Here is a 27936-nt window from a genome sequence, read left to right on the forward strand (position 1 = left end):
CAATACAGAGCAGTAAGCAGGTCAGAAAACACCTAATGTTCCTGATCAATCCACGGAAAATCACTGGAGGACGGTGTCATGGTTAAATGTTGCAGCTGCACCCGCTCTGTCCTCTCCTCCTCTCTGCGAGCAAAGTCCTGCCTGCACAGGGTTTAAATCCCATTCTGGAAACTGGGCTCGCTGCTGCTTATAGCTGAATTGGGGAAAACAAAGGGCAAAGCATCTTTTTTTTCAGAGCCAGGATACACCTATACAGAGACACATCTTCTGTTGAGGAGCTTACAGTGCTTTCTAGAAAAAGCTCTGTGGCATTCTTTGACATTATAAGCTGTTCCTAAATATTTGCTAATGTATTTTAAACTCTATTTATTTTTGTTAGCCTTTGAATTTCCCTATCTTAAACCTTGCCCAGTTTGAGCCTTTATTTCCATGAAGAGTTGTATGAGCCTTTTTCAGGGGAAAGAAGACAGACCTGCATGCTGCATCCCCAAGAAGAGACGGTATTAACTTTCCACAAAAAAAAGGACACAAGCCTTGCAGAAATACTTGTTTTCCAGAAATATTTATTAAACTGTTAAAATGATTTACTGCCCAACAAAAAAACCAAACAAACAAAACCCCCAACCAAAAAAACTTCAGTGATCCTGCACTTTGCAGACAGGATTATTACGCCCCTTACCTGACAACATCCTGGCCCCTTTTCTAAAAGCAGATTTTACTTGAATATTGAGAAACAATACACGACAGATCTTTAAATCTTTACATACTCCTCCTTATATGCCATCCTTTCTGATGGCACTTGGAGTGTGTAAACTCAGCATTTCAAACATGAGAATGAGGAGTGAAGTGGTTAATGCTAGCAGGTCAGGAGTGACTAATTAGATTTTTGAGGTAATGGGCTACAGAGATGAGCGGGGGAAGGTTGTACTGCTTAGTGCCATTGTTTGAAATTGGCTGCAGATTTGACCCGACAATAGTGCACTGGGCTCTGGTGTATGGACAAGCTTTGCGTGCGCTAGGCCAGGAGACGTCCTTTGTAATACACCAGCTTAGGTGCTGTGGGAAAACAGTTCAGACTCTGTATTTCTGTTATCCCAGTTCGTTGCTCTCAGCTGATTTAAAAAATGATGTGCTTATTCAGGCCGTGCATCCGCCACATTCTTGCATTGTTTCCAATCACTGCATCTCTTCTAAATGTGCCGAACGACTGTAAACTATGCGAGGGAGAGACTCAACAGGCATCATTCACAATTTACTTTAACTGCCTGATATAACTGTAGTGTACTCTTTTTTTTTTTTTTCCTAACATGGAAGCGAAATTGAGATCTTAGCAACTTAAGTGTCATTAAATTAAGACACTCCCCCAGTTTAGGAATTGCTTGTCACACAAGGGGGGAAGTGCTGCTGTTTTATGGATACAGCTTTCTGTAAGCATAAAACTTAAGATATGTTACCAAAATGTAACCAGGCAAATGCATATCTGCCTAATACTAGCATCAGACACTACCCAGATGCAGATGTCTTTCATATAAGGCCACATTTCCTCCCTGCCCTGAACTGCAACGACACCAGGGAGGCACAGTAAACACTTTCTCTACCTAGAACACATGGAAGGTCCGTGTTCAAAATGTAGCACAGTTACAGTCAGAAGCAGAGCAGCATTCAGCCCACCACTGCAAAAACAGTTTCCCGGCAGTTTCACTCTAGATGGGCTAAAAACCATTTGCTGCCCATACACATTAAAGAATCCAGAGTCTTTGATTACCCTGCATTAAAAACTGGCCTGCACTAAACCCTCTTGCTGTCATTCAGGAGTTCTTCAAGCCTTCCTCCTACATTCAGTACCTGGAGTAGTTGGAGTGTTACCCAGCCTGAGCATTGTGTTTTCCTCTTAGCGCTACTCCTGAGAAGAGGCTCTACACTGACCGGATGTAGTTGCTGGGGGTAAGGTGCCAACAGCAGCTCACAGCCCCCTGCACTAAGCTACATGTGCAGAAGTTGCCTACAGCCTTGTCGTAACTAGATGCTCCTCACCAGCAGCACGGTGCTCCAGCGCGGACTCTCCTAGCACACAGCCAAATTCACAGAAAGACCTTAGCAACTCCCTCGCAAGGAGCCGTGGATGCGCTCACCCTCTCCCGCCTGCCTAGGTGCCTTCGTGGAGTGTGTGGTGCAGAGGCAGGGAGTGCACTGACACAGGACTGTACGCAACAGTTACACTGCGTGGGGCTTTAGTGTCATGGTTTTTGTGAGTACAATCTCAGTCAGACCTAAGGGTCCCACAAGCTCAATTGCAAAGCAGATCTAAATCCCACCTCCTGGCAGTTCAGCTGTGCTGGGCTTTTGCTGGCAAGTTCAGCCCCTGCAACTGCAGGCTACCCAAACATCAACCAACATGAGTGGAGCAGCCTGCATATATAGAATTCATCTGCTCTGCCTAAGTAGTGTTTAGACTAGTCAGAGAAAACATTTTGAGTTGGGGTCATCTCTAAGTCTGTTGAAATAGTTCATGTCAGCTAGTTGAGGATGTCTTTCAATCTGAATTTAGGCAGAAAAGTGGAGTGTGACTTAATTAAAAACCTGTCTGTGGGAAAGAGACCTAATTCCTTTACAGCAGCTGCGTGCTATTCTAGGGGGAAGTCCCTGGTAAGAAGGAAAAAATTCAAGTGTTAGAATTCCTCCTTGTAAGCAGTTTGTTTTCCATTAATACTACAGAACTCATGGCAAAATGCAAGGCACGCTCACCTCATACATCGGTTTCTTCATGCTTTAGGCACTATAAGCAGCAAGGGAAATGTACACTCACTATCCCTCTCAAGGCTACTCCAGTTCATCAGTTTGTATCAGGTGGATTTCCAAGTGGTTACTCTGCAAAATGCAGATGCCAGCTGAACTGGACAGGACACAGCAGTGCTACGACCTGCCATGGAGAGTGGCCAGCTGTCATATCCCTCTTGAAAAAATTCTTACAGAAATAAAAAGCAAAACAACCGATAGTGTTAACAAACAGGGTAAAAGAGTCTTTGCCACTAGATATTGTACACTGCAAACAAACTTCTAATAATGGCACAGGTCCTTTTTTTGGTTTAAAGAAGCTTGTGTTACTGTAGTTAATGCATGAACAAGACCATAGACTTGTTATTCAGCACAAAACAAGTCATCTAGAAGCTTCGATGCCCCAGGGTATCAGCGACCGTTACTACAAAGCTTGGATTCTGTTTTCAGCAAACAGTCACCAAGTAAACAGCGAGGGATCCCTTTTGAAGAGTACATCTGAAACACAACCACTGAGGTGTGCAAGGCAAATAAAAGTGATGAGCTGCCGGATTTTTTTACAGAAGCTTCTTGTTACTAGACTGTTGAGATCTACTGCGGTAAACCGAACACTTCAAGGTTTTAGTCACAGGTGCTGCAGGGCTTCTTGTCCTTGTTCGGTGTAGAAGTCATCTTTATTTGAATGTGACCATTCTCCAAAAGTATCCTGGAAGTGGACATTTTTCTGTGACGCCTGCATACGTTTCTTATCACGAGAGAAGAAACTAAACCTTCCGGGAAGGGAGGAGTAAGGGAGGGGAAGGAAAAGAAAGAACACTGTTTACCATCTTCAAAACACTTCAAACACCCGACACGATACACAGCACAACAAAACACAGAGCAAAAAAATCTGTTTGCATCTGCAAAAATCAAGGCAGTGAAGCCTGATGGGAGTGCATGTCAAAATGTTATTAGAGATGAAGCCATTGCAATCTCAAGCGGTTTGGCTGTGGAAGCTTCAAGTAAGCTCTAAATGCTGTTGACTCTACAAGGTGCAGGTATCATTTTAGATGTATATTCCCCCTTCCCCAGCCCTGAGATAAAGAAGCGACACAATACAGGTTAGTTTCATGGCGTAAGTAAAGTGGTATCTTTGGCATTAAATCTGTAATTTACCATAAAGCAGAAACAGAGAATGTTTTTAAGGGTGTCAGCAAGGAAATTCTAAAGATAAGAAAATAAGCCTCCACATTTTTTCCAAGTGTACAGACTTTGAGAGATAGACTTGATTCCTGCAAAAATAAATGAATAAATGCACATATGTGCACAAGAGTTTGCAGGATGAAGGCTCTGAACAAAGGCACACAAGTGTGCACGTCATTTCCTGTCACACAGCTTGGGTGCTCTAAGATAATGACGTACATGAACCAACAGCCATTTAATACAACAACAAATTGCCAGCTGACAACAGAGCTAAAAAAATACAGTTGAAAATATCCTTAGTATCATTTTATTTGTATAGGATGAAGTTACTTGATTAGGCAAATTCAGTGTTTGTCATGAGTTCAGTACAAGAGGTGTTAGTGCAGTGTTTAGGTCTGCTGAGAAATGCAAAAGTTGTGGTTCCAGCTACCAAAAGTTTGAATTGGCTGCATACCCTTTGGTTTTAATGGTGCACTTTAGGAGGTAAATATTGCTTTGCTTGCACAGTATCAAGCATAATGCAGTTCTGATCCAGGATGGGAATTGCTAAATGCTGCTACAGTAAGAGACTATGCAAACATAAACTCAACTTTGACAGGTGATGGAATATTTGTCAGGGCATAAACCTGACCCTATGTCCACGCCCCACCGTCCTCAGCATTCTTCCTCCACCCACACGCCCTTAAGTCTCCCCTCAGTACCATGATCCCAACCGTCCAAGCCGCCTTGTGCAGACCAGGGAGTTCTGCCTTCGATGTCTCTAGTCACATAGGAGGCTGTATTTGAGTGTCAGATGAAGTTTAAGGCAGCTTTCCTGAAAAAATATTCTATCATATGTGCAGGTAAGCATGATGATAATTATTAAGAATATCAAGAATATTAAGAATAATTATTTCTTAACTAGAAAGTGATATAAAAAGCTACACAAGTGCAATGCCAGATAACTAACGTTGCTAGCAGGACCTGAACTTTTGCATTTCCTGGCTTCAAATGTGCGGCCGTAATAGTGAAATAAGTCTTTTGTACTTAATTAGCCTCATACTTTTCTACCACCTTCATCACAGGAGCTCAGAAATTCACACACATATGCTATGTCTTTTCAGGGACAGATCCAATTCCAGCTGATAAAAGAACTGTCTAGCCACTGAAGCTTTTTGCTGAGTATGTTTGGTGCCGCATGGTCAGGCTTAGTATCTTGAAGTCCACACAAAGCACTGCTGTATTTATGCAGTAAGTTTCAAATGTCAAAGTTCAGTAATTTTTCACTTTATCATGAAATTAAGTAAGAGAAAAATATGTTCATAAAATCTCTACATGGAGCAGAAGGGTTAAACTTTTTAAATTCCTTCTGAAACAATTAAAATTGTTATTATGCCTAGAAAACTCTCACAGAGGATGTTTGGAAAAAGCATGTCTGTGTGGAAAGGAAGGGAATTTAAATACTGTGTTGCTGCTGTAAATATAAAGATCACTAAAGCAGCAGTTCTAATGCAAAGAGACTTTGCATTAACAATTATCAGTACATCTTCCAGGGACAGCCAAGAATAGGATGATAGAATGGATTATCCAGAGTGTATAGTCTATTCCAAGATACATAATTAGAGACAAAATATACAGTGCATAGATAGAAAGACATGGAAGCAACAGCTTATAATTAACACTGAAAATGTAGATATCAGCCATTACATTCTGTAAATCTAACTGATTTGTAACATGTCATTAGAATTACATGGGTTTCTTAAAAAGCATTGGTGTGAATTGTGAATAGGCACGCTTAGTAAGCAAAATTAACAGAGTTAAAATTGCATATTGCAACAATTTTCTAAGGAGTAATGATTGGTTTAGCATGGTACCATTAAGGTAAAAGGTGATAAAATGTCAATACTTGTGGATGAGCATGGAGGACTACAATGAGCTGTGTACTGACTGGTCATTCTGATTGGCACTTTGTTCTTCTGTGATCCCACAGGCAGCCGATGAGAATGCAACCAGCAGTGCATGTTAACACAGGGTCATGCAAAAGGAAACCACGGTACAAAACATTTAAAAGAAAAATTCCTACAAGGGACACAAGTCTTCTTATTGGCTGCAATGTGGGATCGTCTGGAATCAATCCAGCTGCTACCATGGGCATTATGGCTGTAAAGATCCTGGTCAGGAAAGTACAGACACAGAAGAGGTAAGACTGGAGCAAGGGAAAGAAAAAGCATTCCATTAAAAAGAAAAGAAGCAAACATGATACACAGGGTTACTTTGAATTACCACACAGGACATGTTACAGGGAGAGGTGGATCTGCATCACCCAAGACAGCTCTCCTCAGTGAAAAACTCTTATTTAGAAAAAACAGACATTGTAACAGTTTAAATTGCTTTTGAATTTCTAAAAGATACCACTTTTCTGTTGTGAGGCAGCCTGCAATCTGGGTTGGATTTCATCAAGGTATTACCACCTCTAGCAATGCAGAGCAGAGTGCACATTTTTCTTCCCAAGAGACAAACAGGCACATACATAATGAAATGAAGGATGAAGGTGTATGTTAAGGAATACAAAACAGGACTCTGCTGTGAATACTGGATATTTGCACGTAAAACAGGGTTAGACAGGACCAGCATCACAGTTAAAAATTTTACAAATGTTATAGTTGATAGTTTCAAGTTAAAAACCAGTATCACTGGTGAAATCTTGAAGTAACTTCCTATGCAAGCTATTTGGTTAAAGGGCCTATTTATCTGTTCCAAAAGAACCTGCATTGCTTCACATGCAGAAAGATATCAAGTGCAGGCAGCTTAATACTTAATTGAAACCTTGCAACTACTCTAGCAGAAACACTTTCTAGCTGGCTAGCAGCAAGACTGTTTCTTTGTAAGAGTTCAGCACTTTTGCTACACATTATACAACTCATGCAACTTAGAGGTTGAAAGAGCACTCTGGCTTGGTGCTCTATGCCCAGCCAGCCCCACACAAACCTGCCAACACACCTTCATCCATACCTGGAATACCCTCTGTTTTTCTAAGGATTCTCCTCAGAGGTTCTCCCTTGTGCCAAATATTTTTTTGAACTGTGGACTAATGTCAATTAAAGATTAAGTTGAAATCACGAGAGACATTTCACTTGTGACCAAATGCAGCTCTCCCCAACACAGTCACTCTAACTGGTATTCTTAGATTAAAAATGAAAACAAACAAGCAAACATTGTTGTATCATTAGCAGTAGCTAGGACTTCTGTTTTTACGCATTGTGGTATGGTCCATGAGCTGCAGAAATGAGACAGCTTTTGTAGACTGCAAGAATAGGAAAACTTATGGCTGTTTCAGGCATTACATCAGTGACAAACAAGCACGTATCCTTAAAAAGAAAACAAAAGGGTGTTTTCTGCTCAAAACAGAGGGAGCATTTTTAATCCTTGTACTCTTATTCCTCAGTAGAGCCTCCTGGTTACATTATTTCATCAAAACTCTGACATGTGATGTGGTAGAGACAAACGTAGAAATCAATCAGTCCGAGATCAGAACTCAGAGTTTGCCCCACAAACGTGCAAACCCTGGGAGTGAAAAAATGTTGATTTCTGTAACTTCTGCTTTCCTTTCTTTATGGGGATGCAACACAGAATCACCCGAGCACATCTTAGATGGTACAGGCTACATATATTTATCTCATTCCCCGAGACACTGCATGGTCAAGAAAAAAAGGGCACATTACACAGGCAAGCATAAAACTTCTCTTGAGAGGATAGCAACAGTGTCTCCTATTTTTGTACTTCAGCTTTTTGTTTAATCAGGAGGAAAAGTCTGAAACAAAGGGAAAAGCAACCCTACTTTAATTTGTAAAGGCACTCTGCACACAGATATCAGCATTACAAGTTTTCAGCACATCATTATGTATGCAGAGTTTATGTGCCAGTGTGTTACCCAGGTAGCCATATAGCGAGGTGCTGACAGCATCCTGCCTGGGAGAGGGAGAAGGGAGCTCTGGAGACAGCTTGCAGCAGGCAGGGACTGCAGGTGGAGCAGGAAGGGTGCTATAACAGGGCAGAACAGCTGCTACACTTGGGTTCTTTGATTTTCCCAGCAGTGAAATTTCCTGACTTTTTATAGCCCATCTCCAAGTAGACTGTTGACAACACACACAAAGAGTAGGGAGGAAAGAAAATAAACCCACTCTAGACAAATCCTATCCAGACAGGCTGCAATAATAAGACAAATCTGAAAACTACTACCATCCTTCAGGTTACTTAAGTAGACAGTTTTATCTCCCTTTATTTAGTATGACGGCTAAATGAAGAGAGAGCAGAAAGAAACCTGGGGACAGAGCATGAAAGCTAAAGAAAGTAATTTCTTCTTGACAGCAGGTTCAATACATGCTTCCACTGTCTGGCAGAAGAGGACTCTTGCCTTTTCTGAAAGGATCCAAACCAACATGATTTTATGTTTTATTCTGTGTGGTTTTAGTTATATGAATTTAACATAGATTCTGAGAAACAGAAAGATTGGATAGATGTCTGAAAATGTGCACTGATTGAATAGTCTGGGGCTCAACAGGTTTTCCCTAAAAAAATTAACTGAGAGGAAGAAAGCACTGCAATAACTGGTTGAAAACACTTACGTGCCTCCTGCCATGGGTCCCTGCGCTGCTTACGCATGTATGCAGAAGGCAGAGTCAAAGCTAATACTTCATCAGCATGTATTCTGTCTTACATCTATTTACATTTTTATGCTGCTTCATAAATCAAGCATGGAAACTGCAATCAACATAAACTGCATAAGCTGAAATCAGCCATCCCCCACAACGGGATAAGCATTAAAAAGTACTAAAATAAAAGAGAAGCTTTACAGTGGAGATCTTGTTAGACAAAGTATTATTATTATCATCACAGTTGCAGAATGAAAACTTAAGTCCAAACTCAAAGTGTATCTTCTAGTCATGTGAGAGGAAGGGTTCTCTCAGCAAACAAAGCATCACAGAGAGAAGCTGGAGTCTACTGAAAATAATCAGAAGTGCCCTCCTGACTTTATGGTGTTTTGGATCAGTCCAGATCTTCCAAAGGATCTTACTCTCACAGGGCTGCTGCTATTATTAAACAAGGACTGAAGGCTATGGACACAGGGAGAGGATGGACAAGCTTTTTATATGGAAACAAATGACTGTTCCAAAATCATTTATGCAGTTAAAAAAAAGTTAAGCTTCCAATATCAAACATCCAAAGACTCTCTATAAGTTTACAAGACTTAATTTGAAATAAATAAATATAAAAGGAAGGAGTTTCAACAGACAAAAGGATTGGCTAACACTGTGATTTTATAAATAGGTGATATACTAGTAAATGCACACCTCTGACAGTAAGCTTAGGTTTCAGACAGCAACATTAAATACTTCACCAGAAAAATGTGGGGTTCTTTATAGCCAAGAAAGCTGGCATCCTCTCCAGCAGCAAATTTCTTCAGCAAACAAAAGGTTTTTGTGCTGTACACATAGTGCAAGTCAGGCTCTAAAGGCTTAGGTCAACAGGGAAACAGGCACAGTGAGGTCACGGGAAAACCTTGCTCTCTACACCCAACTGCTACAGGTCTGCAGCTGGCTTTACTTGTGAACAACACTCCTTACATGTCTCCTGAGCATGACCTGAGGGCCTGGGGTTTCCGACACTCCACCACCTTAGCATCTGTGTGTTAAGGAACTGGGACTTGTGGTTGAACAGGAGCATTGTTCCTACAATCCTTGCACACTAGAGATCCAGCACTGACTTCAGTTTTGAGCACACAGGACAGGCTGAGCGGTGCTCTGTATAAGACCACCATTAGTAGCACCTCCCTTTGGAGTATGACTATGTGGCCCAGACAAGAAAATTCTCTAGGAAGATCAGGTGTCTGTGTTTAAAAGCTCATCAGCTCATACCAGTTATAATAAAACATTGCAACACATGGTCTTTTGGTTAGCCTGAATAGTGTACTTAAGAAGGAAACATCAGAACTGGAGTGGGCTTCTTGGGCACACCATTCTGGCTCCTAAACACAAGCACACGGAGTACTGTTGGACTCCCTACTGCTCTCTGTGTGTAGGGAGCAGAATGTACCACAGGAAATAATCTGGGACTGAAAGTTGTCCCAGATCTAGGCAGTTTTGGCCAAATCCAACTGCTGTTTCATGATACCTGTCAAGTGTTCCTTCAATGTCTCTCCCATATACATTAGGGATGTAGTTATCATAATTTAAAAATTCTTTAAAATTGTCCTATCCTTAAGAAACATTTAGTATTTGCAGACTATATCCAGTATCCTTAGAAAATATGCTACTTACAGTCGTTTGATTCCAGATTCAGGCTGAGTTGAGGGTTTTGACTGAATTATGGGCGTAGGTTGAGGGGATCTAGTTTCTTCTTCTGTTTCCTCACTTGTAAGAAAAAAAGATAATTAGTGTGCTCCTCCCGAGCCATGGAAACGCTTTCAGTTGTAAAATTCAATCTGAGGTAGTACTGTTGGTGAAGAAATGCAAAAAGATCTGTTCCAAGCTCACTGAAATCAATGGGAGATTTTTCTGTCAATCAAGAAACAGCACCTAGAACTGGGTCTCCTTTCAATATTTTCTTTCCATTATGACAAGGAGAGGGAGAAAAGGAATGCATTGAATAAAAGCTCTAGAGTTTTCATTTTAGACCCACTCTTAACCTCATTTTTTGAAGTTCAAAAGTATTAAATATTTGTAATCTTTCTAAGATTCAAGGGGAACCTGGGAGTTAGGGAAGGACATAGTTTCTCCCAGTTTTGAGGAACCAGATTCAAACTAAAGCTGTATGCTTGCAATCTCTACTTAAAGCCTTTGCAGAAATAAAAACTTGTTGGACACTACTTAAGAGCACATTCATTGTTTCTAGACCTGCCCTATGGCTCCTCTGTGTATAGCATGCAACAGGAGAGGAGAACTAACCTACCTTTTGTAATATAAAAGTTCCTCCTGAAGTAAAAACACTTTAGACTTCAATTCATTCCTCTCATGAAGGACATCCCGGAGCTCCTGCAAGGTGAATCTTGGACGATTTGGATCTTTTAAGTCCATTGCCATCTTTTCTGACTCCGAGAGGCAGTCATCATTGTTTGGTTCTGTCTAGGAAGTAAAACATGGGCTTTAAATTCACTGTGTGAATGCATATCTGAGGAGTTTAAAGTATTTATCAGTCTAGTTCCCAACCTCTTCCTTTCAGCACTATTAAATCCTCTTTCAAGAGAAACACAGCAAATTTTAAGAGGGAAAAAATGTAGAAGGAATTTGTTTTTCATGGTAAAGACTCTCAGAAAGAACAGCTCAGTGATCTGATCACTGTTCTTTCCTGGGCACAGGCAGACTGATGACACACACAGGACTGGTGAGACCATGGCAGGCCTCTGAAAGATGATCCGAGCTCTATTTTACCTCTCTTCACCTGGTGTTCAGAGGACGCTTGCAAATGAGGAAAACCTAAGTGTCGTGACCTACAATCAAAGCCCTGTGCTGAGAGGGATCTCTCATAGAGTTACATGTTTGGGAAAACATGTAACCAATTGTTTCTAGCAGGCCTGAACACAGGGTCCAACCTGAGCCACCTAATAGGTCGTAAGTCTTCTTGTGGAGAAATTGCTGCGGAATCCAGACTGAAAGAAAGTCCACTGAAAATGTATAGTCCAATTTTTGACAAACAAGTCAGTTTAAGGAATTCATACTTTTAACAAATGGGGTAAATCAAACATCAACCTTTTACATAAACACTGAAAAAACTGCATAGCAAAGATCATGACAGTTCCTCCCAGGTCCTCCCACTAAGAGAAGGCTCCTTTGGATGTAAACATAGTAAGTGGAAGTATAAGTTTATATCCCCTTAATGTCTTTATTTAAAAAGCAGGATTGGTGTTAGCACCAGGATCTAGCTACAAAGTGGAAGAAAACTGCAGATGAATGCTAGATGAGGCCTTTATACATGTGTACCCTTGTCTCTTCTTTTCCTCTGAGAAGAGTTCACTGGAAGCTTGGAGGAATTTTGTCTCCCAACACCCACTTTCTGTGGCTCCCAGCAAGCCAGAACTTGCACTCTAGGCACATGGATGGATTCCCAGGCCTGTGGGGCCGCTTCCGGTCACCCAGATAGACTCTAGCACTTGCACAGAACTACTTGCCCCTAACTGCTTGTGAAAATGTGGTCTGTATAAACACAGCACACAGAAGACCATCGTTCACATCCTCTACTGTTGTTCCACTCAGTGGCTGCACAGAGCTGAGGACCAGTTAATGAGAAATCACAAGTTTCTGGGAGAGGTAATCAGAATCAAGATGCTGAAAAGCAGCTACAAGCCTTTACAGGTCTGTAGGATTTCTAACAATACAAATAAATGCAGGGCACTCTGTTCCAGCAAAGTACACTTGAAATGTAGCAAAGTACATTTGAAATGTGATGCTTTTTGCAAGGACTGACTAAAGGCCAGCACATGAAATCAGAGGTGCTAGCACCCTGGTCAGCCACTCATCCTCCTAGTAGGATGCAGAGATCAGAGTCTCAGAGCTACTGTGTTGCAGTGACATCTCACTGGGATACAAGCTGGAAATTTGAGGAGCTAAGTACTGAAATTCTTAAATAGAGTCCATTTTTTGTAAGCCTGATCCTACCCTCTTTTGAGCTCATGTGTTTATGAAAAAGTTTTGCTATTTATTGATATATGATTTCAGGTTAAACTTGGCTGGGTTAAGGCTGATGCAATATCAATTTCTACAGCAGGGATTGCAGCCCTTGTCCTGCAAAGACAAAGCAGCAGAGCAATGCTCACTTGTCCATTTGTTTGATTCACCCCATTCATCCAAATGCATTTATTTACAGAGAATACAATAAATAAAGATTGATGCAACCTAACAAGAGGTTCAAAGGAAATTACCCAAACGCTTTTCCTCTTCTTCACCCCTCTAGATTAGGGTATGAGCTGATGTCTCTTCTTTTGGTTGTATATTTGCCACACACTTTTGCCCAAATAAGCTGTTTTTCCTAGATTTAGCTCTAATCAGCAAAGACTGAGCAGCCTGTAGCCAATGCAAATGTACTTGACTGAAGCCAACAAGCAATGTCCATTCCAGAGCATGCAGCTATTCTAGCTTTCTGCTTCCCGCTGCAATCCCTGTCTAACCATCATCCTGGCAGAGAGAGCGGGGAACGGCTCTAATTAGAAGAGGCACCATTGCCATGAACTGATAAGTTAGAGAGAGGTAAAGAATGCATCCTTTCTCTCCAGAGACTGAAGACACTTTCACTCCTGCTGGCTCTAGGCCTAGGCTCCACAGCCCCATTTACAAAGCTGGGTGTCCTGGCTGAATTAACAGCAGTGAAATCATCCTTTTCATTATTAATACAATGCTTGCCCAAATCAGCCGTGACATGTTAACACAACACTGGCTGTCACATTCCAGGGAGGACCAGGGTACCCCATCAGCCTTTGCCTCTGCTTCTTGATGTATATTCCCACCTACTACAAGTGAATTGGATGTTTCACTCCCTGCTGCGGTCTATCAGGCATTTACAATGCTGCTTGGTACTGGAGCTCTTACCAACGCAGCCAGCCAAACACATCTATATGACAGTGCTCCTCTAAGTTCTGTCATATCATGATAGCCCTTATCCTATTTTGTACTCTTCATTCAAAGCAGCATTAGGAAAGGGAAATACAGCACATTTGCTTTAGTAAGACAGAAGTAGTGTCACATGCACAAAGAAAAGTTATAGGAACCATAAAGAGGACTAAGGGATACAACAGACAGAGATGCATCTTTTTCTCAGGAAGCTCTCCTTAAGTTTGCATCTGCTCTGATCTCAAGACCAAGTCAATTTGCAGATTGTCACTTTGCTTGTTCCTGCAAGTACTTGAGTATGTAAGCAGTAACATTTGCTTTTCATTTGCTAGGAACACTTCACTGCACAAATTCTAATAGGAAGCAAAAGCAGAAATAAAGCCAAAGTTGGTTCCCCTAAAAGGTGCCTTCAACTATTTATATGTTGATTTGGTAGCAAAAGACCAGCTTAGTCCCGACAGATCAAAAGTGCCGTAAGCACTGTGAGGACCAAGTGTGCGGAGCTCTGCATCGCCTCTGGGACCCCTTCTGACACAATTTCTTTTCTACTGTGGTTCACATGCCACCACTATCATAGTGCACTGCACCTTTGTGACTCATTAGGGCTTACATATTTGCATATTCAGCAAGGCTTAAGCTACTTGTCAGCTGTTTATCTTTTGGGAAACCCAGACTGTTTAAGGGATGTCCTGGTTTCAGCTGGGATAGAGTTAATTTACTTTCTAGTAGCTGGTATAGTGTTATGTTTCACATTTAGTATGAGAAGAATGTTGATAACACACTGATGTTTTCAGTTGTTGCTAAGCAGTGTTTATACCAAGTCAAGGATTTTTCAGCTTCTTATGCCCAGCCAGCAAGAAGGCTAGAGAGGCACAAGAAGTTGGGAGGGGACACAGCCAGGACAGCTGACCCAAACTGGCCAAAGGGGTATTCCATACCATATGATGTCATGTCCAGTATATAAACTGGGGGGAGCTGGCCTGGGCGGGGATCGCTGCTCGGGAACTAACTGGGCATCAGTTGGCGAGTGGCAAGCAATTCCATTGTGCATCACATGTTTCGTGTATTCCAATTATTTTTTTTTATTATTATTATTACTATTATTATTACTACTGTTATTATTATCTTTATTAGTTTCTTCCTTTCTGTCCTGTTAAACTGTTCTTATCTCAACCCACGAGTTTTACTTCCCCCGCTCCGATTCTCTCCCCCGTCCCACTGCAAGGGGAGAGAAGTGAGTGAGCGGCTGCGTGGTACTTATTTGCTGGCTGGGGTTAAATCAGGACAGGGATCAGTTTGTTTTCCTTTGGGGGAAGGGATTGATGTGTACAAACAAAACGAAGCCAAACATACTAATACAGCACTACCAAAATATTATCTGCCTCCAATACAAACTAACAGCTGATACTCCAGAGATTTTGGATTGCTTCATGATGGTTTTAATAGAACACTCTCTTTTGAAGCAATGATTTGTTCTGATATCTGGCAGATTCTGCAGCCTAGTGCATGACCCAAAGGTTACACTCCCTAGGATGTACGATGGGTAGCCAAGTCTAAGGCAAGAGCTGTTCTCTAATGCAGACATCCCACTGCTAACTTGTGCTGCCACTCTGCCTTCTGTGAGACCAGTTCCCTCCTTTAGGAAGAAGGTGTCTGTTCCACTGGGTCATCATCCACCCCAATGGGGCCTTTCCTGTCACAGTGCAATGAGTGATGTTGCTCTCTGTATGTCACACCCGAACACAACATGCTGTCCCTCAAGTCCCACCATTGCCTCTGACATGTATCAATCACATTTACCAAAGAGGTACTTGGTATGAAGTGTAAAGCTTTTTAAAAGGCTGTTTAAAAGGTGATTTAAAGTGCATCTTACCTTTACTTCCTCCCCATCTTGGCTGTCCTCACCCTGCAGTTTTTCTCTCAGTTTCCCCAGCTCTGCTCGCAAGTTGCCCATCTCCTGCTCCTTGGTTTGCAGATATGCTTCTAACTCCACCTTCTGCTCAATCAGCGCCTTCCCCTGAGCCTCAACAACGGTGATCCGGTGTCGTAGGTCATGGTTAATTTTCATTAACCTGTTCTGCTGCTGCTGAAGCTGCAAAACATTGATCCGATAGGTCAGCATCCATTCAGCCATCAGCCATGACGGCCAAGTCCCAAACATTATGTTAAAGAAAATTCTTCCCCCTCCTTACTCCCAGATTAGTTTTTTTAATATCTAATTATCTACTACAGTTGCAGTCACCAAAGTTTAATTGGTTTCTAGAGTAAAGAGGCATTTTTCCCCTAGCACAGCAAATTCTTCAGCTAAAACCAAATCCATTACTTCTGATATTATGTTTCAAAAAAGCAAAGTTCAAGGATAGGGTGGCTTAAGGGATTCCAAATCAAATATTAACCCAGAGTTGAAGAAAGACAAGACAGAGGAATCCTTAGTATTCAATTTATAAGTACTTTGCTTTGAGCTCTTAAGCTCTCTCATAAGGCAGGATGTGACCTGCTGGGCATCATATGGACAGCACCATTTTGAAAGGCCACAGCACCTGCCAGAGGCACTTGGGTAGAGCAGAGATCATCTAGGTATGGCCCTCAGTAGCACCAGAAAAGTCCCATGACCTAAGGAGATGAGGCAGCAGGAGAATGGGAAGTGAAATATGGGTAAGGAGGTCATTCCTCCCGACACAGAAAGAACCAAGACATCATGTGATTCCCAAAGTCACAGTGGAGTCTGTGATTCATCTGATACTAAACCTGGATCTCTTGTGCTGTGGTCCCCAGGGCCACCCATCCTCTCAGTGAGCTTCTGTTCACTGCTGGCAAAAGTCAGTGATCTGGGCTAGGCTGGGGTCAGGCCCCTTCCTCCTACCCCCTTGCAAAGAGGTAATCCACATTGCATCCCTGCTGTGAGACTGCATGTGTGGAGGCCCTGCTGCCAATCTCTGCAGAGAATATATATAAAATATACAGTAGCCCGCTCACCTACAGCAGGGATCTCTGGGTGGAGTGAGGCATGGGGGGTTGCTGAGGAAGTTTGCACTGCCAAAGCAGAGAGAGATTCAAGAAGCCAGAGAAAGCTACCATGAAGGGGAGAGGTATTAGGTCTTTAAGGAAACAAACACAACAACCTGTCCTTCACCCATCTTCCTCTCTTGTTACACTGTTTTCCAGTCACATTCCGAGTGTGTCTGGTCCTTCTGAATGCAGCAGACGGTGTCTGTCTGCACTGAAGACTGCCTAATCATTTTGGACACTCCAAAGTTATGCAGAACACTTCAGTTACTGGACTAATAACCTGGCATTGCTTACAGATTCTACATTAACATAAAACTTGAAACCAGGCTATGGAAGTATGGGTGAGAAAGAAGAGCAATAGGAAGACTAAGAGCCACTTACAGCCTCTACATCCTCATTTTTAAGTCCAAGTTCCCGGTCCTTTGCTCTGATTTCATCCCTCTGTTTATCTACCACTTCCTTCAGCTTCTTCATGACTTGCCGCTCTCTCTCTGACATTCCTGGTTAAAAAAAGAACACAGAAAACAAAGTAAGGACAATCAGGAGCTGCTGAGACTGAGAACAATAAGAGTGAGAAATATTTAGGTAAAGACTCTGGAAGTTGCCTGCTGGTAGAATTAGAGAAGCTATTAGAAGGTGCTTTAAAGGTTACCTCAAGAGTAACAGGGAAAATAGATGACGCAATCCACTCCATAAAGCCACTGCACAAACTTCTTACAAAAGGAACTGACAGTCCTCAGAAACATCTATAACAGTGGAGTGACACTGCCACATCTTGCTGCCTCAGTAATTTTACATTAGTGTTCACACTACGCACCAGGAAGCTTCGTCACCTGTGTGATAATCTGTAGAATCAGCTGGCCAAGACCCTGTGAAAATTGTAAAAAAGGTGGTCTGGATCCTCAGCAAGATCTAAACAAAATGTCACTATTGTGGATTGCATCTAGATCCAAATCAGCTGAGGTGCACTGGACCAGAATGATTTTATGTTGAAACCCAGTTTTGTGTTGGGTGAAAGGGAGATGAAGCAGGACCTGCAGAGGGTACGCCCACCCTGAATCCAGAACAGAAATTTAGTCTGAATTATGGTCACATAATTTTCTCCTCATGTTTTGCAACCCTTTCCCCATCCTATTGTTTGATAATTCTTATTTAGAATAACTGTTCTGCACAGAAAAATACTACATGGCATTTCACTTGTGAAAGATGTTTGGAACATTGCCAAGAATCCAACACAGATCCTGTTTGAAAATAAATAAAGGATTAGATTAACTTGAAATCTGACCAGCGAATCATTAGGAAATGTCATAAATCATAAAATGGGAAGTATTCTTCCATTATTTAGCATTACAGAGATAATCGAGAACTCCTGGCACTACAGTGACAGGCTCTTCAGAGCAAACACAGACTAGACAATTTAAGTTGATGAGATGATGGATGTACGACACTAACTTTTCATGATAACATGCAGAGACATGCAGTTTGATGGTCCTCAACTATCGCATAAAATCACGTTGCACAACAACCCAGAGGACAGCTTGAAGATGAAAGCCTGCGACCAGGGCAGTGTGTGGCTGCTCTGGCCAAAGTCTAGTCCAAGCAGGAGCTCAAATCCAGGGTCTACTGCTGTCTTGTTCTCATACCTTTGACAAAGTACTTAGTTACTTGGGTCCTCAGCTTCCTCCATTTATGAGCTGCAAGTGGCTATAATTCAATCACCCCTGTGGGGTGGCTAGAAAGCCAGCTCCTTTTCAATGTATTAAAGCAGTTCCCACATCCCACATCAGAAATATGCTGCATCCACATCAAATGTATCCAGCTGTCAAGTCTCTATTTTCTAACAACAGCTCAGACTTCCTGGTTACGTTCTTCCCTCATCAGAGAAATCCAAAGTTGCTCCCATAAGAGAATGTAGGCTGCATGCCTTTAGGACTCCAGCTTACAGATCATCTACAGTTTGAACTGATGGATAATACAGTAGAGCAAGACAAACGAGAGAGAGACAGAGAGAGCTAAAGGTAGTAACTCTTGGTGGATGTGCACTCCTGCAGCAGCTGTGGGTTCCCATGCAGGCATAAAAACCATACTACTGCAAACAGAGGGAACAGCAGCTCCAATCCTTCATTGGTGAAGGACGTAGAGTCTCCCAGAGCTATGGTACAGCAGAGAACAAGTAACTGTTCTGCTGGGAAAAGGACTAGTGATCATGGTTGGCCAGGAATTTGGTTCAGAGGACGTGCTCCTGTCAAACCCCAGAAAAGAGCTGAGAGTGACATGGTGTTCACATTCTAGTATTACAATCTCCTCTTTTTTAATTCTATGGTAAGTTTGCCTGCTCTGTTTCTGGACCCTGGTCCTTATCACCTCTGCTCTAGGTTCTAGTTCTTTGCAAAATAATTTTAATTCTTCACAGTGATAACAGCTCATACCCACCAGGGAAGACAAGCAGACACTGACACATACTGCTACTTAACTATTCTAGAAGATCCACACTTTCCTATCACAACACAGGTCTGATACACCCACTATCCACAACCTCACTACAGGTTCCCAGATCCACACTCTGCAGCCAGTCTCAGGGCTGGGGCCTAAAACATCAGTTGTTTTTAAAACCAAAAAAATCCAAAACTTTGCCTTGAAGTACAGAGGGATTGTAGTGAAACTTTAGACTGGTAGTTTCATCCCAGTAGGAGCTAGGAATAGTGAGTGCAGCTATATTCATTAGTACTTGTGAGATGCTTTGAGATCTCTAGATAGCAGGTTCTATTTAAAGAATAAGTACCATTTCAGTGCTGACTGCTTTTCCTCCCACTGTGCTTATTTTTCTCCCTAACATTTAGTGAACCTGAAAGACTTCAGTTGTGTGCACAGATCACTATATTATAATTTTATTTCAAGAGGAGGGGAAAGGAAAGGTGGGAAGTGTTTATGAAACACTCACATCTTCTTCCATTTCCTCAGGCACTGGGGAAGAGGAAAGGGAAATCACTAAGTGCCCTAAATGTAAAGTAATTAACTCTAAATGATTCAAACTCTAATAACTGCAAGATCTTAAATGGCACACCCAGCCAGCTTCCCTAGGTACATCCTATGAGCAGCTTCCTGTGGATTGCTGTGATCATAGAATTGTTCAAGCAAGAGAAAGGAAAGCAGCTGGGGAAAAAAAAACCAAACAAAAAACCAACCAAACAAAAAAAAAATATGGAAAAAAACTCCAGAACATCCTCTACGTTTTTGTTTAGGGACCTGTGTACCACTGTGTTTATAGAACATATATCACAACAGGCCAAAGTGCCAGTCAGGGCCTGTGGCACTATACCACTACCAAAATACTTAGAATAGAAGTTTGCCTCCACTTTTGAAAGGGAATTGTAGGTTCCTCAGCAGCCTAGCACAAGAGGTTCACACAACTGTTGACATCCTGCTGCTTGTCTATGTTACCACAGCCAGTCTGAGACAGCAGCTCCCCTTGCTGCAGTGAAACAGCAGCCTGCTTGTCCTGTTTGCCACACGTTGGGTCAAGTTTGCTTGTGGCATTTTGCTAGGATATTCCAATCAGTTAGCACCATCAAGTAGTGCTCAGTTTGAGCCGGGGAGGAGTAGCATTAATGGATATTGCAGACTCATCTTTAACCCCTGTGTATTCTCTCTTCTGTCACATGTCCTTTCACATGAACCCTGCTCTGCTCAGACTCTCAGCAGGTGCCCTCTGTGCAGAACTCTCCTGTTCAGATAGAATTGCCCCTGCCTCTGTCACAAAAACCTTCATTATGCTAAAGTGAGGCTCTGTGAACTCTGATGCAACTTATTAATTGGCAAGGATTGAATCTCAAAGTCTTGCACACTCAAATCACTGGCCTCTGTTGCCTGTGCTAAAAATAATCCCTTTAACTGTCTGATGAGTAAGCAGCAAGCTGTTAATCCCAGGGGCTAGCCACTAAGGGGAGACATGATCACAATACTAAATCATGTTGAGATATGAAGGCTGGAGTCTGGTCAAAGTTAGCCCAGCTAACAAAGCATTTAGCTTGAAAACCTGCCTCTGTACACTCTACATGTATCGGATCAAATGACGAAGACTGAAAAAAAAAGCATCATGACTGCTTTCTGGCGCTAGCCAAACAAGTCATGAGAGACAAATCTATGCCATTTGCTAATGAAAAAATTTCCTAAAAGGAAAACAGTTGGGTTTGATATAATAGGTCCCAGTAATAAGATGGGGTTGCTATAAATGAACGTGATTTGACTTAAACTGATTGCTTTGGCCAAAGAATATCAGTGATCCCAAAATCTGATCTCTGGAATGTGTTTATGGGTTTTGTTTGTGTTATTATACTTCAGTAGACACAGTAAAAATAACATGAAAAGCATGCCTGGCATTTGCTTGGCTAGCTGAATGTGAAGAGTATGGCTATATTTAAATACAAGCACATGAGCTGCAATGAGCTAGATACCCACTGGAAGAAAAAAAAAAAAAAAGAAAGAAGAGAAAACAAAGGGGAAGCCGGTTCTTTATAACAAGATGTCATAGTCTTCATGGTCCGTGACTCATCACTGCCATTCTGAAATTTTGCATGGAGTTTGTAAGGCTGATGTTGAGCTACTTCTTTGCCATTAATTGACTCCTAAATTGAAAGCGTTGATTTGTTTTTAAAAAAAGTGATCTTGAGAGGTTTAACAATTTTTACTTTTTGAAGATTTCATCATACTCCTCTCCAGGGCAAGTGAGCAGTACTCAGCCTCTGGCAGAAAGCAAGTGCAACTTCTGCAGTGTTGAACAGAGTTTCATCCACCTACAGCAAGTCTTCATTTAATCCCAGCCTCCAGTGTCTGGAAAAGGATATTCCTTTGTTCCTAATGCTTTGCGGGAGAGCTGCAATGGCTCAGCTGTGTGGTCTGGTTTTCAGATTGGCCAGTGACTTTGCATGCTACACACAGGATGTTAGCCTTTTGAGGGAGCCATAACTTTACTGATAATCAGAACCTACTATGAAAGTGGAGCTGTGGCTTGAAGCAGTGGATCAGAGTCCTGTCCATGGACAAATAGTTCAGAGATCCACCCACTTCCAGACTGACTCACCATCACAGGCAGGTTTTGCTGCTGGAGTGACGCCGTTAGTCTGCTCCATCTCTCAGCTCAAGGCTGCCTCATCCCCAAAGTTGCACAGTCTTTTTTTTTTTTCCCTACTCCTCAGCTTAAACCCCAGCAGGTATCATGAAATGGACTTGGTATCTAGCAGCCTCAAATGACTTGCTATGAACTGTGGAGCAAATAGACATCTGTTCATCTGCCTGTGCTCTTGGGAAAGAGCTATTTGCTGAGCCGTGGGCAAGAGCTGAGGATGGCAATTGTTTCAGTTGCTGTAGTGAAATCTACCTGTACTTCCAAGTTGGAATCTCATGTCTTGAACTTCATTCTGCCTCAAGAAAGAAGTTGCCCACAAATTGGTTGTTTCAACTCTTTAGGATTCATCCACTCCCTGGATTATAAATCTCTTCACTTATTCTAAATTGGCTGTAAGTCCCAAAGAAGTGAGGGAACCCTAAAGGCAGGTAAACCAAGTAAAACCAGTCTCTCCTATTCCAGGAGAATATCATGATGTTCTCCTAGAACATCTCCGTATGGTGGACTGATATAATTCCGACAAAGAAATCTTGATTTGGTGCTTTACAAACTGCTGCAGTTATCCTGAATAGATCAACAGCTGCACTTATTTTTGTGCATAATGGTGTGAAATGAACATTGCTATTCTGTTTGTATTAGAAAACATGAGCAGGGCTTAAGAATGGTGTTTTTGCAAAATGCAAACTAAAAAGAAAAAAAAAAGTCATAGACCAAAAAATGAAGCTAGACTTTACTTTCAGAGATGCTTCTCAGCCAAACAAAAAGTTGTTCAGGCTTTTTTCCCCTCCTACCCCCACCTCTTATCATGTCTTCAGTGTCATCATGTATTCAGAGATTTTTCTATTCAGGTAAAAAAACCCAAACAAACAAAAAAACCAACCCAAATCCCCATAACCCAGACTTGCATTAATTTTTAGGAAAAAAGCCAGAATATCCAGTCAAAATTTTTTTATAAGTATTGCTTTTTATAACAAAAGCAAGTACTGAATTTGAAGTATCAAACTTGCCTTCATGCTTCTGAAATTCCTCTTCTGTGAAATTAATGTCTTTGTGAGACAAGTTTGTCATCAGTTGTTTATTCTCCTCCTGCAGCTGTGCAATTTGGGTAAGAAGGTCCTGTGCTTCCCCTCTCCAGACATCCTCCACAAGTTCTAATTCCTAAAGGGTAGACCGGGACAACACATTTATATTTTTAAACATGTTAAGAGTCTTTGACTGACTATTTACAGATCAGACTAGTAACAATCCCACTATGATTCTTATAGAAAACAATTAAATGAGACTACTTTGAATTTCTTAGGAGACATCTACTTTTCTAATGCCAGCATCAAGAAACCAACTACTGAAGTCTCCTCTTGCTATGCGCTGAATGTAAATACATGAGCCAATTCCTGATGCAAACATTTTTGACATGCAAGTTACCCAAAGGATGGTTCCTTATGCCCCATTTTGCTGTGAGGACCAGATTCAGGGGACTGCTGTTTTAGACAAGATAACCAAACATGAGCAAGAATTACCTCCTGCATCCCAAGAAGCAGCCATGAAGGCTGTTATAAATGCCCCAGAAACATCACACAGCATGGGCGAGGGGAGTCAGTGTTAGTTAGGCATGCTCATTTTGAAAGACTAGCATCTCTAGTCTAAATTTCCGTTATGAAACACAAGTGTAAAATAACGATTGCATGATACTGTGCAGCAAACCCAAACCCCATAGTCCACATAGTAAACACAAGACAAAACTGTGCTGCTTCTTATGTAAATTGCTCTATATGGAATGTCTTGAGTGGCATCTATGTTAGCGGCAGTGAGACCAGTCAAAACAACAACTCCCATTTGTCAGGGCACTGTGTGTCAAAAGCAGCTGTCACCAATCCCTGTAAAGGTCAAATTAGGACAAAAAGTATAAAGTCCTCAAGGAAAAACAGTTGTATTTAGAGCTTTACTTGTTCCAAAAGCCTTTGCCATAAATCATACTTCTGCAGTGGGGCACATTCTCTGCTCCATTTTCATGTATGTGCTTCAAACAAAAAAAGCTGCATGCAAATCACTGGTGCCAGGCTGAGTCACTTGCTGACTTTTACATTCATCCAGCATGCCCCTTTCCTACCTAACAACAAAACACATTCAGACAACAACCCCGCCAAGCACAGCTCTAGGCTAAAATAAGCTCTGCTGAGAGATTAAAGGATAGCTTTCTGCTTTGAATGTATGCTCTGATAATGGCAAATCTTGTTGCTATTGACTGTCCAAATGCCATTTCATTTCAGCATTTATTACTGCATTGTTGTCATTTTATAATGCTTACTGAAAGTTTTGCAGAAAATACTATATGACAAATGGATACACAGACGTAAGAAGTAAAGAAAATTTCATTAATCACCTGTTTTACTTGAAACTCTTATCTTGAGAGAAAAGCAAATCTGTAATGAAACTTTATATTGCCCAATACCTAGAGTATTTACAGTGATGCTGCATATTACAACTCTGTAGCTAAAATAATGTGCTGACCTAGTTTAGATAATAAAACAGCACATTCACCAGTTATAACCACACTGATAAAAACAAAATAGAACACACACAAACCCCCAAACTATCTAAACTTATATCATTTATATGTGACCACACTGTAAACACACAACTATATTAAGGTTTGCCTGGGCAAACTTTCTTATTTATTGCTATTGAAGAGCCCAATGAATTGGAGCAGAAATTAACTTCTGAACCCTCATTAGTAGAAATATCAGACAAAGGAGGCAGATCTATGGGCCAGCTCAGGAAACTCCAGGCAGTACTAAGCCAGGTTTCTGCAAAACAGATTAACAACTAAAGTTTTTAAGTACTAAAATCTCATAAACTGATGCTTGCAAAGACCACTAAAAGCTTGTCTGGATTGGGTTTTGGAGGCTTTTGGGTCACAACTATTTCTCAGACTCTGGCTTTTTCTGCTTACCAGTACCTGTCCTGTGAAAGAGTTAGTCTTCAAACCCTCACACTGGAACACAGATGATGTGACACTACTGTTCTATAGGGACTCGGTGCACTGGGGATCAACTCCATTAAAAAAATATGTATGTATCATGTATATTATTTTCCCTGTTAAAATACATTTCCACCAAAGTTTTGTCTGGACTGTCTGAACACTCCATGAGCCATTTCATGACTATTAGCGAAGCTGGCAGAGTAGAGATGGTTAACTGGCAGGGGATCAGTTGACATCTGGCAAGTACAGTGTTATGCAGTTGACATGTTTAGGAAACTTTTTAAGACATATATGAACTTCAGAAGCATCCACACAGATCATCAACTTGTACAATGATGATGGGTGTTGCTACTGGGCCCAGTTCAGTATCCACTTTACCACACAGCATTTTGTAAATATCCAAGATAAAGAATTACTGTTGACTGGCAATACAGTGGTCTCTCTGAAATCAATGGGGAGAGCTGCCATGAGTCACTTCTTCGCAGAGGTGACATGCCCTCAAAAAACCTTTTGGCAGCTAGGGCTCAGGAAGAGCTAATTTGATTCTAGCAGAGGGCCCAGACACAGTATGGGACCAGCACAACAGACCACCCACTTGCCTCTAAGTCAGATCTGCTAGAAGGGCAAAGGCACAGGTTTGGTACACGTACTTTTATCTATTCTCTAGACCTTCCTCATACTCTGGAGACTTACTAGGGCTTTATACATTAAAGATCTTCTACCATCCTTTTCAGAGACACTGCCCCGAGACTTCTGCTACAAAATGTTGCAGGACTTATCCTGGATTTTTCATATGCTAAGCAGAAATCCCCTAGCTGACTCATTTTAAAACATAAAACTTGAATTTATTTAAATTAAAGCCAACACTTGAAGTTTGAGGTCTCTCTGCCAGAAATTCCCTATCTCCTTTTTATTCTGAATCTGCATGTGCAAGTAGGAACGGCATGAGGCAGCAGTGATGATTTAGCACAGTCACTTACTAGAAGAACTGTTTCTTTAAATCAGTTATCTGGATGGTTTAAAGAGTAGATCTGCCACTTCCACTGCAGTAAGCGGAGCAGCTCATGCTGTCCTGCCACATGAGGGTAACAGGATATGGGAAATGATCTCTATCTTGGGCTTTCACAGGAGTGGGATCAGGGAACACTATGATCACCTCAGATCAAGCCAAGGGACAACATCTTACCATCAGAGGATGGAGCAGGAAGCTGGGAGAGTGCTCTTCCCTACTCTTCAGCTCTAACACTGCCCTGAAATCGCTTGGTCCTCCATCTCTCTCCTATGACTTGCCTACCTGACGAGTGTGCCAGGAAAACTAGACTGCTAAGTCATTCACAGTTCTGGAGAGAAAAGTGTATTATTGTCAGTGACCTTTCCTGTCCTAGCAGGAAGCAGCAGTATCCTCTCATCAGGAGAGGGGATAGAACGGGAGTCCTAATCGGGTAGACACAAGGGGAAGGAAACGCAGTGACCAGGGAAGGGGTGGAGAAAGGGAAGGAGGAAGGAAACTTCCAGGAGGGAAAGAAAAAAAAAACAACAAAAAACCCCAAACCAAAACCAACACAACAACACACCCAAACCCACAGCGACGCTACGGCAGCATCCGCGCAGAGCCCGTGAGCCTGTCCCGGCCGTACCCACACGCGTGCCCCGCCCGCTCCCCACCGGCTCCGCGGCATCCCGGCCCGCACCCCAGCCTCCCTCTTTGTTTTCCCCAGCGGCTGCGCGGGGCAGGGCGGCGCGGGGGGGAGAAACGGCGGCGGCGGAGGGGCCGGGGCCCGGCTCTCCCCCGGGCCGGACTGCGGCAGGCGGGAGCAGCCCTGCCCCGCCGCGTCCCCCCCCCCCCGGCCCCCGCCCGCACCTTCTGATGCTTCCGCTCCTTCTCGATGCGGTCCATCCTCTCCAGACGCAGGCGGTCGAGCTCCAGGCGCAGCTCCTCCATCTCGGGGTTGATGTGGTTGCGGCTCACCAGCACCTCCAGGATCTCCAGCACCCGCACCACCTTGGGCATGAGGCGGGCGATGGCCTCGCAGCCGTGCTGATCGATCACCCGCTCAAACTCCTGCCCCACGGCCGAGGCGATATCGTAGACGTCCATGACCGTCAGCTCCGCCGCGTTCTTCTCCAGGGCGGGCGGCGCCCCGCCGCCGCCGCCGTCCATGGCTCGCCCGGCCCCGCGGCGCCCTCATAGGCGGCGGCGGGGCGCTCTCCTCGCGGGGCGGCCCCTCCGGCAGCCGACCCCTCCTCACCCGGCGTCCCCCTCACCCGGGCCGCAACTCCCGCGAACTCGGCCTGAGCTCGGCGGGGCAGGGGTGGGGGTGTGTGTGTGTGTGTGTGCGTGTGTGTGGGGGTGTTCAAACTTGGCCGGGCGGCGTGAGGAGAGCGACGGCGGCGGCGAGAGGGCGGGCGCGGCCTGCCCGCCGCCACCGCCCCGCCGCTCGGGGCCAATGGCAGGCGCCGGGCGGGCCGGGGGAGGCTCCGCGCATGCCCGCGGCCGCCGGCGCCTCGCCTCGCCTCGCCTCGCCTCGCCTCGCCTCAGCGGGCTGCGGGAGCTGCGGCTCCGGTCTCGCCGCTTCCCGGGCCGATTCCCGCCGGGAGGAGTCGGGGTGAAAGCCGGTGCTGTGCTTTCCCTGCGCTCGGGGAGCGGCGCATCACCAAAGGCGGGTGCTGGAAGCTCGGGGCTTGCGCCGAGTCGCTTCAGCAGGCGGGATTACTGGTGCTTGTCAGCCTCTTCTGCCCAAAGGCTTCGTCGTCCGGAGGTGCTCGCTGCCTGTTTGAAGGGTCAGAAGTCACACCCACGCGTGTTGAGGATTGGGGATCCCACGCAGACGATACCCAGCACCGAAGCGGGTTTGCAGCGGCGGCAGGGCCGCAGCCGTGTGTCTGTGGTACGACGGTGCCCGAGAGCAAGCGCAGCGCCTGCCTTCGGAGCGGACTCGCGTGGGGTGCCGGGATGGAAGGGGGAAAGAGGAGCCCCCTGCTCCAAAAGAGGATGAAGGCTGACAGATGACTGCAGGCAAACGTCACGGGGCGAACAAGTCATTTTGCAGGACGGCGAGGGTCTCGCACCCAGCGGCTCGCACGTCGTCAGGGTTTTTAGGCCCTTGCTCCGCAGGAGCAGAGTAAGACAGTCTTTACGCCTGTACACGTGTTCAGAGTATCAGTGGAGATTTTATACATCCGAGTGGTTTGCTGGCATGGATCCACTTACAGAGGAGTTTAAACTAAACCAAAATGTCTTTTTCTGGTCAAGTTTTTCAGTATTTTTGCCCTCAGGCGTGACTGTG

At 43.4% G+C, this 27936-nt stretch overlaps 1 protein-coding gene across 5 annotated transcripts; it reads right to left on the reverse strand.

Annotated features, from left to right (window-relative positions):
• Positions 1-579: 579 nt before the first annotated feature.
• On the reverse strand, positions 580-27075 carry RILPL1 (Rab interacting lysosomal protein like 1). 5 transcript variants are annotated; one of them, XM_049805872.1, is made up of 8 exons: positions 26511-27075; positions 22677-22827; positions 16926-17044; positions 15409-15627; positions 10885-11057; positions 10254-10346; positions 6020-6107; positions 3416-4046 (listed from the first exon to the last, which is right to left on the reverse strand). In XM_049805872.1, the coding sequence occupies exons 1-8, from the start codon at positions 26808-26810 to the stop codon at positions 3927-3929; spliced, it is 1263 nt and encodes a 420-aa protein (XP_049661829.1). In that variant the 5' UTR covers positions 26811-27075; the 3' UTR covers positions 3416-3926. The 5 variants fall into 5 exon arrangements, 4 of the variants coding, with proteins under 4 accessions (XP_049661826.1, XP_049661829.1, XP_049661827.1 ...); XM_049805870.1 differs by having other exon boundaries at positions 3433-3545; positions 26511-27073; XR_007506734.1 differs by lacking the exon at positions 6020-6107 and adding an exon at positions 4659-4784 and having other exon boundaries at positions 3482-3545; positions 26511-27073.
• Between the last annotated feature and the right edge of the window lie 861 nt (positions 27076-27936).

Source organism: Accipiter gentilis, chromosome 7 (assembly GCF_929443795.1).
Source record: "Accipiter gentilis chromosome 7, bAccGen1.1, whole genome shotgun sequence".
NCBI lineage: Eukaryota > Metazoa > Chordata > Aves > Accipitriformes > Accipitridae > Astur > Astur gentilis.